Below are 14793 nucleotides of genomic sequence, written 5' to 3'. Positions count from 1 at the left end.
GCTTTCAACATCCTCAGCATTCACATTCAGCTGAGTTACACAGAGATCAAGAAGCCAAGAATCACTGTGAAGCACCCTTCCTCTCAGATATTTTCCAGTGCTAGGACAAGACTGCATCTTCTCGTTACTAGCTCTTCTACCAGGCAACTATTTCATGGTTACAACAGGCCATTCCTCACTCAGAGGACAAGACAGAAATTGCAGATCTTTCCTGTTGATCCTTTGCTATTCAGTTCAGTCTCTAAAAAATCTGGGCTAGATACCTTAATACCATACATTGGGAACAAAGAAACTTCAGCGTTACTCACAATAGTTAAGTAATGAAACTTGTTTTCCTCCACAAACACTTCTGTCCTCATCACTGTAGCAGACAACAAGGGCCACGCTGCCTTGAACAAGATTTGACTTTGTAAATTGAGTTTCAGGCTCTTACCTCCTCAGAGCAAACTGATTCACAATAAAGTCTATAACTCCTATGTTGCTATAAGGTCCAATACATCAAGAAAAAGCCATTTATATAATTAATACACACTTACCTTCTGAATAAGATATTCCCAGCACCTGTTGGCAGAACTAGTTAATTTACTGTGATGGTCAGTTGGTTGCTTTTACTGCTGCTCCCACTTTAACTTCCTCCTCTGCTCACCACAGCCATCCCAGGTGCATCTAATGCAGCAAGCCCCACCTGCAATCATCTCAGTCAGGTCAGGTCGTAACGAGCAATGCTTTAAAAAGTTCTGTAAGATATTTATGATCTCCCATTCTGCCACTGATTAAGTCAAAGTGTTAAGTGAAGAACTGTTCTCATGTGAGTTTGAGTTCACAGAAAATTATTTTGATAGCTGAAGTCGAATGGCATGTGTTAGTTCTTTTTTCTTTTTAATTTAGAATCTTAGTTTGGATTTACCAAGATTATTTGTTGAAGCTTAATACTGAAATAAATCTAAGTACACTTTTTTTGTGTATAACTGCAAGTGTCTGCTCCTAATCTATCAACATGTAAATATCTTCAAATGTTTTGAAAAAAAAAAAACAGTAAAGTAAGCTTAATCTTGGATGATGAAAACAGAACAATTTATGTTTGAAAGAGTAACCACCATTCCAAAGTAAACATCTGACACTTTCTCAAGTGTTTTGTTTTTCTTCTCTCTTCATTTGCAAACAGATCTTTCCACATATATTAAAAATGTGATTTCTTTCTTTTTCAGCTGTGCTTCCTTGGTTTCTTTTTCTAACTAATTTCGCTTATGATCTATTTCCCATTCTTGTAAGGGCTAAATACATTGCTTCTATATAGATGTGCTCTTCCTATGGCCTTTCAAAGGACTGGCTGAGTATATATTTACTTTTCCTACAAAATGGCTTAAAATGAAGGCTGTGATGCTTCTTTCTGAAGACACGTTTGGAGTTATGTACTGCTGCTTAATGTACAGTTGTGTGCTGTTTGTATTCAGCAGGTATTTGTAGGCAGTAAGGTGAGGTGGTTCTACTAAGCATGGTAAAACATGCTGATTTCAGTAAGGCATCCAGCTTGAAAGAGGAAGGTCTTGAAACTGTCTTGCTCTAGTCAATAGAAATGTTGCCTTTAATTTAAAAGAACACAGCAGCACATCCTTTCATGTATACAATGCATTTGTATGTGTTCCAGTTCAACGTAAAAAGCAAAATACAGATTTTTTACAACTGACACTTTAAAAGGTGACTTCCAGAACACTTAATCCTTTTCTTTCCTGCAAAGAAAAAACATTTTTCAACAAAATCCAGGCATTTTCTGTGTTACCTGTAAAAAGTGAATGCTTGCACCATTCTCTCTTTCATTTCTTATGAGGTGAGCAAGCAGTTCTGCATTATACGCATTCAGTCAGTAGCAGCAGAGCACAGGAGTACAGATTACAAATACCAAAAAATGTATGAGTAGTTTTAAAAAGTTTATTTCATTTGTAATGAAATGAGTTCTGCTCAAATTTACACAGTCAGTGAAATAATCCTATAAGATGATTTTTCTAGGAAGTTATAAGGCATACAAATTACCAAATATAAACAAAGAAGAGTAGCCAAAATTATGAACTAAGCCCCGGTATGCCTTTAGCTATTTTAGAGGTGTGTGAATGATATACAAGAATGTGAATCGCTCAACTGACGGGGTAATGAATAGTTTATATTTGGCATGACCAACAGAATTACAAATCAGGGGAAGGAAAAGCTCAGATTCAAGAATAGTGCAGTGTTTTGTGACAAAGGATGGACTTGCATCTTCTGAACCCCCTTGGGTAGAAAGCTGTGCATCCTTTACAGCTTCCCTTCAAGGCCTGCAGCGCAGCATGCTGCTCGTACTAGCTAGCACTATCGTCTGGGAGAGGAAGGGGCAACCTCTTGGCTTCCTCCCCTTTCTATATGGGGCAACTTTGTCAGGAACAGGAAGGATCTACACGCACATCTAGCACTAAGTATTGTCTTCAGCTTTAAAGAGTACAAGGGTCGTGGCTCCTTTTTCTTGGGCTTTTTTCTTTTTTAAGTAATCACTTTGGGAATTTGTTTGGCATGCAACGAGTCTCTTCATACTCTGTTGGTTTAAAAAAATATCTTGCAACCCATAAAAAATAGTCAATTCTGATTTCAAGAGGCATTACCAAATAATTCCCACCAATACTTCTTTCCACCTGCATAGATATATTTTCTGACTAACCTAACAGTGAAGGATTCAATGTCATAAGATTTTCATACAAATATATTGTATTATGTATTTTCTTCCATTAACAAGATCCACTCCTTTATGTAACTCTACGTATACATTCACGTATTAAAGAGTAATAATTTGGCTAAAAATATATGTCTATTTCTTATCAGATTGTAGTAATTAGCCTAGCAAGGGTAATTTGCTATAAAAGATACAGTACTAGAAATAAATAGTTCTACAATTCAGAGATCTTCAAAATGGGTTGCCATTTCCAGTCTGTCTTAAGTTTTCTGAAGTCCTTTTAAAGCATGAACTAAATTTACTACACTTGAGAAAATAATTTGGACCTACGTATATAGAGTCCCAATTGCATGAGAAGCTTCTTTCACTTAATCTCCTTCTTGGTTTTGTAATGGGCAGAAACAACCAGATAGTTGTCTGGATTAATGTCCCTGAGAGTTGGAGACTTGCTCTGGACTGGAGAAGTTTTCCCATCCACTCGTGAGATCTGCAGCATTCGGCATGGGTCGTGTTTCAGTAAGTAACCTGCAAAAGTCTCCCATCCTCCTCCAACACGGACCATCACATGCTTGTTGTGCAGCATCTGAAATGACATAAGAAAGGAAAACAAGAGTCTTCAAGTTGAGCCAGTCAGTGTTATTTTTCCTAATGGAAAAAGCTCCGCTTTCTCTAAAGACACAGACTTATGCTTGTAGTCTGCTTTACAATAGGAAAAGAAATAGTAGAACGTTTGTCATTCAAATTTCAGAACTATGAGCATTTTGAAGAAATGTTAAGAAAGTGAAATAGTATTTAAAACTAAAGATTTTCCTATCTGACGTAAACACGTCTCCACGTTTTTCAAGTCATATGACGCTGTGATCCTGTTCTTCATGTGCTTAGCTTAAACATGGCAGGTAGGGAACAGGGGTGTTCTTCAAATGTGTTGGTGAAGATACCATTTTAGAGGTCTAGAAGCTGGCTTTTCATTACAGGATGGATGCAAAGAATCATTTAGCGACAGCACAAGAAATTAAGCATTCCCCTTGTAAAAACACCACCCCTAGACAACGTGCCCTTAACGCAGCCCGGACAATGGCATTTGGATTTATGACTGCAAAGGATGTGAGCACTGCATGCCCACAGCTCCCAGGAGGGCTAATAGTATCTGCAGTTCTGAGATGTACGCTGCACATGAACCTTTTGTAACATAGCACAACTCAGATCAGTGCACACAGCACAGATGACAAAACAAAAAAATAAAACCAATAATCTCTAATTAAACAAAAATGGATAACAGAAGGCAAGAATGTAACTGTTCAAAACAAAACATAAGAACGCCTCACCTCAGCCTAAAAATATGCTGTAGACATAAGTATATCCTTAATTTCAAGCCTTCATTTTGAATTTAAAACAGTATGATTGGCCTTCAGCAGTATGAGATTTGAGTCATGTCTTTAGTCTGGACAATATATCATGAAAGAAGCAAATGTTTTTTACATTAAATTGAAAACTGCTGTTCAAACATTGACAAAGCCTTGAGACAACTGCTTACAGAATTTTATTTAGCAGCTTTATCCTCTTTGAATGCTTAAAAAATACATTTGGAGAAATACCCCCCCCCAAAACTTTTGAAGAAAATGCATTTTAAACACAACTTCAATCCACTACAACATCTGACACTGCAGTGGGAGTGAGTGAGGTGCTGCTGAATTTCAGCTTCCCCATATTGTCAGAGAGGGGTTCACGTTCCGAAAGAAGTTAGAATCTGGACTTATGATTGAGAGTTACGAATGGAAAGTTAGTAAAAATTATATTTGGTTCAATTTCCCTTAGGGATTGCTGCACAGACAAATAAAACCTGCTGCTGGTATGTTATTTCCTGATTCTCAGCTTAAAGGTACATCTTCTATCTTGCTCCTCTTTTTTAAAAATAATATTATTACAGTAGGAAATTCCTTGAATGCTTGTTTTCTGTAGAGACTGGATTTTTCTGCATCCTATACAGTCATTATTTCTGCTGTGCTGTGCCACAAAAGCACCATTTTAGTCCTATAGACGTATTTTGGTGTCAGTAACACCAGCACAAATTCAGAATAATTCTGCTAACTTCAAAGTTGCTCCGGATTCACAGACGCATAAAAGAATTCTCTTATATGTAAAAGTCATTTATACATATATATATATATAAAAGCACTTTCCACTCCAACACACTTCAGCTGAGGATGAAACTTTTGTCTGCGATTTTATAATCCACATCATTCAGTTTTTCCATTGAATGAGATCTCTGAGAAAGAAGAGACTGCATACCATAACAATGATTTTTATTAGTTGGTTATCAATGTCAATAAATTTATGACACTCATGAATTTTCCCACTGCTCCGCAGCCAATTAAAACTGAGAAAACCTTTCCTGTGAAATAAAATCCAACACATGTTTGTGGCTGCTGTGAATCTTCATTATCTGTTATGTGTGAAGCAAGGCTGCCACTGAAGCTGTTCTCTATACAATCCATGTTTCAGCTGAAACAGTGGAATCTTGGGAGAGGCAACCATCTGAGAAAACATTATCAAATAATAGCAGCACAGAGGGAGAAATTATGGATTGTTTTGCTATGCATTTAAGGGTATTCCAAGAGGTTATATCCACAATATTCAATAGAAGCTAGGTAAAAAAAAAAAAAGCTGTCATTACGTAGGACTCCAGCATCAAAGTGAGATATTGTTTGAGCTGGTCTGTTTATCATATAAATGAATTCAGAGAGCTTTGTGGCTTATTAAAGAGAAATTAGGCTGTATGTAAAGATACTAAGCTTGTGTAAATGAGCATAGTTCTACTGAATTGAAAAAAAATCCACTGTGTTTTACAGGAACCAAAAATCTGCCTCAATGTTGTTATTCTTCAGATTATATTACAATTTTCTTTCAGAATATTTCAGGGAGAAGAGGGGAATTGGAGGAATTGCATGTGGTAAATCCCAGCCAAGTCCTGCAAAAGCCAACGGAAAGAATCCTACTGGCTTTAATGGAACCAGGGCTGGGCTCTGCAAGCCAAACTCAACAACCTAAAGCAAATCATGGTCTGGAGGCAGTCAGCGTGACTTTAGGCCAGCTTCAGAAATGATGTAGGTTACATACTGTGAGTATGTGGATTGTAAAATCCAAAGGCATCTGGCAAAATAACACAATGCATCACACCTGTGGCTGCACAAAGAGAATTTTGCACTCCCAAAGTAAGAGGCTAATGAGATTGGGAAAGGTAAGAACTGGATACATTTCAATTAAGTTTTACTGAATATGAGCCACTGAGATGCATTGTCATCTGTAGATGTAACTCTCACTGCTTGTATCTTAGCACTTAGGGGGCCTTTTTTTCAGAGTTATTCAGAACTACGTAATTAAACAAACTTCTAAATGAGTACATTTTCACAGTGACCCCAGAGGCATTGCAGGCCAGAAATAAGAAGATCACAGTGTTGGTAAGGTTTAGTCACACTGCTTTGTCAGAACCCAGCAAGCTAGAAGATCTCACTGCCACTACCTGGCAGGCTTCAAACCCAGTGGTAAGCCCAAGAGTCACACTGCACACCTTTACCACATGCTCAGATTCCAACATTTTTTGCGGCAAATGCTGCTGATACTATTTAGGAATCACTTTGCTGCTACTTGTCTGTACCACTGATATTAGTGATCTACCCTCCTCTCTAGGCCAAAGAGTGACTTTCTCAGATCTCAGCATTAGTCACTATGTTTAGTGACGTGCAGGCCTGCAAACCATAGATTAGCATTACTTAATAGTAATGTTCAGCAACCTTGTATTTCCATGATCACTGATAGTATCAAACTGCCAGTGTGCTAATTTCCAGTACGTGTCTGTACAGTGAAAACAGAGGCATTTACACCACCTCTTCTAAATACATTTGAACGAGGAAATGAATTTTCAGAACTTTGCAGGTAATTGTTGCTCTATGCTGTTTTCCTAATTCCCCAAGGATTCAGTGACCTGAAAATGCCATCAAGAACATCTAACAGTCTCCTAATTGTTGCAAGACACATAATTACAGATGTTAAAAGTACCTAGTTAGCAGAGATTATGAAACCTAATCTCTTGAGCTCATCATAAAATTTAGACCAAAATCATGAAATTCCATCAGATTTAAGAGCTAGTTAGGTTAGATTTAGATACATTTCTATTTTTAAAAATTTCCAGCCATTGCAACATCCATTTCATAAGAGATGTTACCACTATTGCCTACGTAGAGTTCACTCTTATGGACAAAAGGGGTCATGGGAGCAATTCCCAAGAGTATGTGGAAGAAAAAGAGCTCCCTGCAGCTGTTATTATTATTGGCTTTCATTCTCCTTTTGTCATTGGACTTGTGCGTATGAATGTCTTCGCAGAGAAAAGCATGAGTCTGACAGAACATAAGGGTGATTTTAGATGCTTAAGACCTCACTTATGTGCCTAAGTGCACAACTAAGGAATTTGAACCTCTGCTCTGCAAATCTGGAGAAGCGCAAATTACGGAGCCAGTTCCAAGTATTAATTATTCATCCACACCAAAGTAACCTTAGAGCATATTAACGTGCATTTTGGTAGACAAATGTATCTCAGTCCCTTCCAACCTGAATTATCCTATGATCAGATTATAGAAAGAAATGTCCCTACTTAAAAACATGAAGAATACACCCCTCAAAACCCAGTTTTGTTTTGTGTCCTCCCTCATTAGGTCACCTCTTATTCAGCCCCCTCTTAACATAGGATTATAAAAAGCTATTTTAGATGATTTCTATTACTTTTATAAGTTTGAAGTGATGTGACATCTATTGCTCCAGTCATTACAAATGGTTTTGTTTAGGGACCTCTGAGTTTTTGTTGTAGTTCTAAAACCCCCGTAAGTGAGCTCGTGCTTCCCCTCTCCGCAGACACGATAATGACATGGAAAATAGCTTGTGGAATTAACATTTCTCTCTCATTTTCAGGGATTTGTATGTATTAAATCACAGTAAGTGAATCTCACTCAGATGGAAAAAGGATTACAAAAAAAGCTCAACTTGAAACAAACATGTCAAGTGTTGATGGTAATTGCTTGTCACAATATTTCTAGCTGTGCTAGAGTTGGGTTTTAATAACTACCATCCCTTATGAGTTACAAAATAAATTGATTTTCACGATATCAAATCCACTAAGGGGTATCCACTCTGTTTAGTGAAACCATCTCTTACACTGTGTTGTATATACAAAGACTGCAATGGAATGATACTTTAGAAATGATTTATAAGCTTCATTGGCTCATGTCTATGTTTTTTAAACAAATCAAATGTAAACATTTCTGCTTTTATAATAAATATTTCTGGTGAAAAATAAGCCAGAGTGGAAGCATTCTTTAAAATCCCTAAATCTCCATTTTGGGGCAAAGTAACCATTATTGTTTTATGTCTAGTGATATTTCTCACTGAGGAAGGAGCTCAGTTTTCATGTAGAACCTATAAAGTTCCCAGCTGCTTGAGCACCTCCACACTTCTACGTGTCAAGTGACTGACAGACAGGTGTAGGGAGCAAAAGAAGTATTGACTTAAATAGGTGATAGAAAAATTGCATCAGTGTAGTTCCAGCTGGAATGATTTTCAGTGGCAGCTGATACACTGAGTCCTGATAGGAGAGGCAGCCATGAAGGCTTGCACCAGTAGAGCCTTCTAAGGCTCCTACTGTAATTTCATTACAGTAAATATTGACCAAGCCTTACAGTAAACAAGGATCAGAAAAGGCTTCCATAATCCACTGAGCTATTTTTACAAAGTTTGTTCCAGATCCGAAGATTGAACAGTGTTTGTCTAAGCAAAAACTAAAAGAATGTGTAAATACTCAAAAGGCAACTTAAACATGCTGTCTGAAACAGAAAATGGCAAATGAAAGTATCTGCTTTCTTTCTTTTTCTTCAAAATGTGGCTGTATCATTGCTCAGTCAAAACTTCCCAGAGAGGACTACTGACCTCTCTCTGAAGACAGGACTTGCATTCAGGAGGCCAGCTACAGGCCAGACAGTCATTTTAAGCTTATCCTTACCTCTTTACATTTTACAGTCTATTAAAGGAAGCTTTCTGCAAAACAAAGATGAATACTAATTTAAATATAATCTCCTAACCAAGAACTGTTAATTAATTAGAGTGCTAAAGATAGAAGAAAGAATGATAGTGGTGCAATAGATAATGCATATAAGAACATCTACCTTTCACTATATGGCAGCATTATTGACCTGGTGCCCAAAGACATAACAATCACATAATAAAGAAGAATAAGGATTTAGGGCACAATGACATATTTTGGTACCATTTGCCACAGTTAATTCTAAACTGCTTCAGATAAACAGAACCATTTATTAATTAATAGTGATTTATTCTTCAGCAGTAAGAGTGAGACGAGTATTAATTTTGTCCTCTGTCACAGACTCTGTTGTACTTATAAAGAAGACTCAGTCTTTAAAACAAAGCCATATATATTCAACTAAATTAAGAGGTAATCAGAATCCATAAACTTTAGTGCAGAATCAACAGATACATTTAACAGTCACTCATCTAACAAGGGAAAAATTGTAAATTTTGAGTTTCCAATGACTTGTCTTTCCTACACAGATGTTTGTCATTTTTACATAGTTATGCCTCAAAAATAATGTGGAAATGCTTCAGGACTTGTGAAGTGAAAGCAGCTTATGGTATTATTGTAAAACAAAATGTTGTGTACTATAATTGGTTAATATAATATAGTATTATTGCAGTATAGTATAAAATGTGTGTTACCTATTATTTCACAATTACAGAATCACAGAGGTTGGAAAAGATCTCAAGAGATCATTGAGTCCAACCCCCTGCTAAAGCAAGTTCCCCACAGCAGGTCACACAGGTAGGCATCTGGTTGGGCCTTGAATATCTCCATAGAAGGAGACTCCACAGCCTCTATGGGCAGCCTGTTCCAGTGCTCTGTCACCATAAAGAAGTTATTCCGCATGTCAGTACGGAACTCCCTGTGTTCAAGTTTTAGGCCATTACTCCTTATCCTATCACTACGCACCACCAAGAAGAGCCTGGCCTCATCCATTTGTCCCCCACCTCCCTTTAGATGTTTATAAACTTTGGTCGGATCCCCTCAGTCTTCTTTTCTGCAGGCTGAACAGACCCAGGTTTCTCAGCCTTTCCTCATACGGGAGATGCTCCAGGCCCTTTTATCATCTTTGTGGTCCTCCACTGAACTCCTTCTAGGAGTCTTTCTTGAATAGGGGACCCCTGAACTGGACACAGTAATCTAAATGTGACCTCATCAGGACAGAATAGAAGAGGAGGATCACCTCCCTCAACCTGCTGGCCACACTCTTTTTAATGAACCCCAGGATACCATTGGCCTACTTGGCCACAAGGGAACACTGATGGCTCATGGCCAACCTGTCATCCACCAGGACACTCAATAATAAACCATCTGTCTTCTTTTTTGTGACCTTACTGAAAAGATCAGAGTTTGGCTAGCCAGAACAATTATTTACATGTCTATTTCTCAAAATGATCCTTCCAGCTTAGGCCTTTGCCAGTTTGACTGAGGAAGTTTTGGAAGCTAGAGTTGAATCAATTTTTTTCAATGCTGTGTAGTAAAGGGGGCAATTACAAGTATTAAATTATTTAACTGTCTTGTTTATGTTTCCTCCCTTGCTCACAGAATTTTCTGTGATAACTGAAGTTGACTTAAGATTGTTCCACCACTACATGACAATGAAAGTGGAAAAGGGAAACATGTTGAAACCTGATGCCACAGCCAGAAGGCTCACTAACAATACCTGGAGCATAATGCTTGCAATCTGCACAATACTTAAGTACTGATATTAAAATGATCCATGTGAGATATGTAAGTAAAGTCCTGGCCTCCTAGCAGATTAACTACCATATGCACAAAAAGGTCTCAAGGGAAACATAACTAAGTTGAATAAAACTGAATAAAAACCAGTTACACAACATTTTCATTAAGTGACTAATCCAGTTCCTACTGAAGGCAATAGGAATTTATCCAGTTCTTCAAGATGTACTTCAGGCCATGTTTTTCTGAAATCTACATCTGACTCTCTTGCTAAATTAAGTGACTTTTTTTTTCTTTTCTGAAAAAGCCTTAAGGATAAGGAATTTAAAAAATTCCACAATATCCTCTGTTAATTACAGCCACTCCTTACAAAGCAGCCATGTCATTCCCCTATTCATCTCACAAACATTTGTTGTGAGATGAATAACATCAGCTTTTTTACTTCACTAAACCACAGGGGTGAGATTTCTCTTCTTTGAGAATACAAAGTGGATTACTTTCATCTCACTCATCCTCAGTTAATTGACAGTCATTTCACTTTTATGGTGATTTCTCTTTTTTCTAGGCCGACATTATTGTCCATTCATCAACTGTTCATTGGGCAACTGTCTCCACTGGCCAAAAATGAAACAAAACGAAACCCCACAAAACACAAAAAACCCCTCTTTCTTTCCATAAAAAAATAAAATACTTTAAAAAACCAACAAGCACAAGTAAAGCTGCCCTGAAATGAGAACACCTCTACCTGCTGGGACTCCTTTTCTTTTCAAACCTTTTTTATTCCATTTACAAGTTCCTGCAGAAGGATCCTGGGGACCTCATTTGAGATTTCCACCTGACAACATTTCATTTGATTTTTCCAATACTTCCCCAAGTTGTTAAACTAACTTATCAGTAAAACCTGTTTCTTTTTATCACTTGTGAAACACTGCTATAGGACGTCACATTTTCATCACAGGGCTGGTGATTCAGCTGGGAGCTGAAGACATCTGTATGCTGTAGAATCACCAGAAGTGTCTGGTGATTCGGCTGAAATCAGTCTGCAGAAGCTCTGTATGTCAGCATACCTTGTAGGTATGACCTGTATTACCTGGTCACCTGCTGAAGAAATCGAAAACATGCTAACGCTGCTTAAGTGACATGAATCATATGCAACTGTAAATTCGTTATCCTCATCAAATGAGCACAATTGGGTTAGACACCCAATACTAAATAGAAAGATTTAATAAAGCACGTATTCCTAGAGCCTTCTACTAGTGGAAATATATATATGGAAAAGTTCAGTTGGCTTCTTATTTGCAAACCGAATAGCAAAGGATCAACAGGAAAGATCTGCAATTTCTGTCTTGTCCTCTGAGTGAGGAATGGCCTGTTGTAACCATGAAATAGTTGCCTGGTAGAAGAGCTAGTAACGAGAAGATGCAGTCTTGTCCTAGCACTGGAAAATATCTGAGAGGAAGGGTGCTTCACAGTGATTCTTGGCTTCTTGATCTCTGTGTAACTCAGCTGAATGTGAATGCTGAGGATGTTGAAAGCCACATGCAGCCAGGCTGCTATGAGCTGCAGCAGAGAGCCTCTTCTCAAGGGCTGAGCTGGGTCATAGAAAAAGCAATGTGGGAGCACTTGTTAGACAAGTAACAGTGCTAAGGCTCAAGATGGTTAATTAGTGTAAGGTGGCTTTTAAAAGCTATTGTTGTACAATATCAAATAAGCATCATAATTCTGGAGGCAACTCAGAAATACTTGGGAAATGCTAATTGTAACACATGTTACCAGGTAGTACAGGGGGTTCCTTATGTCACCTTGGTGCTCACGTGCTACTGCAGTTTTGCTTCCAAGCAGCGTTATCTACATAACTGAATGGGGATAGTATTTTTCCTTTTCTTTATTTTAGCAATAATTGTGCCTTCATTTGCATTACTACCTTGGTTTGTTGTTTTCTTTTTTTTTAATGACAATTCAGAGATGGTATATAAAATCCATGGTAACCAGCTTGAGGGCTGTTGGTGGGGATGAGCAAAATAGAGAGGCATGAATGTATGTGTGTGGGAAGGCAGAGCAGGCTTCTTATAACTCAAGACCCGATGCTGAATTCATTACATGTGTTCATTTTAGATCAGGGAGATGAGCTGTTTGCCATGCCACCGTGTTACAGAAGCATCTCCTACAGATGCTTACAAGGGTTTGGTTCCTTTGGGGCTTGCATTTCCTACTGCCTTGCTGCCTGCTGATGTACAGTACCTGCCAGGGAAGGAAGTACTGTGGGAATAAATCTGACATCCAGAACCAGGCCTCTTTATGAACAAGGACGTATCTGCTTCTTACTGAGGGGAAGTGGAAAGAAGCAGTACTTTTTTCAGAGGCAATTCTGAGCTGCAAAATCTTTAAGTACCAGGTCTGCTTAATCTGAGGCAATTCAGACCTTTATTCCCACCTTCCAGAAAAGCTGCCAAGCAAAGAGCCAGAAGCAAGCTAACTGTCTTTGCTGGACTAAGAGCCAGCTGCCTAGTGGAGCAGGTGTTCAGCTGGCAAGGTTATCTTTTAACCAACTGTAGAGAACCTTTACTGTTCCAGGTGACAGTACCTGGCACAGAACAGGCTTGCCTTGGGCTACCGAGCAAGGATGGGCAGCACAACTCAAGCACACTGCTGCACACCGGACATACCTCCTCTTTTAACAGCATGGAAGGCACCCAGGAGTCATAAATTACTTTGCTAAGCTACCTCATTGGTTTACAAGAAAGTCTACATGACAGTAATTCAAGTATAGACTCCTTCTGTTAGGTCAGTTTGCTAACTGTCCCTTCTAGTTTTGGGTGAGCAGTAAGATGGGGAGTGGAAAATAGAATGTACTGGTTTGAAATGGCCCTCGTGACAAAGCTCAGTGCTAAGTGCCACCTAAATATCTCAGTAGTATGCCCGCTGCTACAGATGTTGGATTGTTTCATTACGGAAACATGGTGGGATCGCTCCCATGACTGGAGTGCTGCAATGGATGGCTACAAGTTCTTCAGAAAGGATAGGCAAGGAAGGAGGAGTGGTGGTGTGGCTCTCTATGTTAGAGACTGTTTTGATGTTATTGAGCTTGCAACTGGGGAAGACAACATTGAATCTCTATGGATTAGGATCAAAGGAAAGGCTGACAAGGCAGACATCCTGGTGGGGGTCTGTTATAGACCACCTAACCAGGATGAAGAGACAGATGAGGCATTCTATGAACAGCTGGCTGAAGTTGCACAGTTGCCAGCCCTTGTCCTCATGGGGGACTTCAACTTCCCTGATATATGCTGGAAATACAACACGGCGCAGAAGAAGCAGTCTAGAAGGTTTCTAGAGTGTATGGAAGATAACTTCCTTCTGCAGCTGGTGAGAGAACCTACCAGGGGAGGTGCCCTGCTAGACCTGCTGTTTACAAACAGGGAAGGTATGGTGGGAGATGTGGAATTTGGAGGCTGCCTTGGACAGAGTAACCATGAAATGGTAGAGTTCTCAATTCTTGGTGGAACCAGGAGAGAGGACAGCAAAACTGCTACCTTGGACTTCCAGAGGGCAGACTTTGAATTGTTCAGGAGACTGGTAGGGAGGGTCCCTTGGGATTTGGTCCTGGAGGGTAAAGGGGTCCAGGAAGGCTGGTTGCTCCTCAAGAAGGAAGTCCTGAAGGTGCAGGAACAGGCTGTTCCCCTGAGCCGCAAGATGAGCCGGCGGGGAAGGAGACTGGCGTGGATGAACAGGGAGCTTTTCCTGAGGCTCCAGGAGAAAAAGAGAATCTACCTCCTGTGGAAGAAGGGACAGGCAACTTGGAAAGAGTACAAAGCGGTTGTTAGGATGTGCAGGGAGAAAATTAGAAAGGCAAAGGCCCAGGTTGAACTAAGCTTGGCTGCTGGGATTAAAGGGAACAAGAAACTCTTTTACAAATATATTAACAGTAAGAGGAGGACCAAGGAGAATCTCCATTCTTTACTGGACGCAGCTGGGAATGTGGCCACTGAGGACAGTGAAAAGGCTGAGGTTCTCAATGCCTTTTTTGTCTCTCTTTAAAAGCCAGACCAGTTGTTCTCAGAGCACTCTACTCTCTGACGTGGAAGTCTTGGATGGGGAGTGAAACAAACCCCCCATGATTCAGGAGGAAACGGTCAGAGACCTACTACTCCACCTGGACTGCCACAAGTCCATGGGGCCAGATGAGATCCACCCGAGAGTACTGAGGGAGCTGGCGGAAGAGATAGCCAAGCCACTTTCCATCATTTATCGGCATTCCTGGTCAACTGGAGAGGTC

General features: G+C 39.4%; 1 protein-coding gene across 4 annotated transcripts in view; it reads right to left on the bottom strand.

Moving 5' to 3' along the window:
* GAS2 (growth arrest specific 2) overlaps nt 1910–14793 on the bottom strand; it is a 107259-nt gene continuing 94375 nt past the window's right edge. For all 4 annotated transcript variants that reach the window (XM_021402611.1, XM_021402609.1, XM_021402610.1 and 1 more), the window contains one exon: nt 1910–3281. In XM_021402611.1, coding sequence (XP_021258286.1) covers nt 3063–3281 — 219 coding nt within the window. In that variant the 3' untranslated portion in view covers nt 1910–3062. The remainder of the gene's footprint in view (nt 3282–14793) is intronic.

Source organism: Numida meleagris, chromosome 6 (assembly GCF_002078875.1).
Source record: "Numida meleagris isolate 19003 breed g44 Domestic line chromosome 6, NumMel1.0, whole genome shotgun sequence".
Taxonomy (NCBI): domain Eukaryota; kingdom Metazoa; phylum Chordata; class Aves; order Galliformes; family Numididae; genus Numida; species Numida meleagris.
The sequence above is the reverse complement of the archived record's forward strand: the minus strand, read 5'-3'. Positions and strand labels throughout refer to the sequence as shown.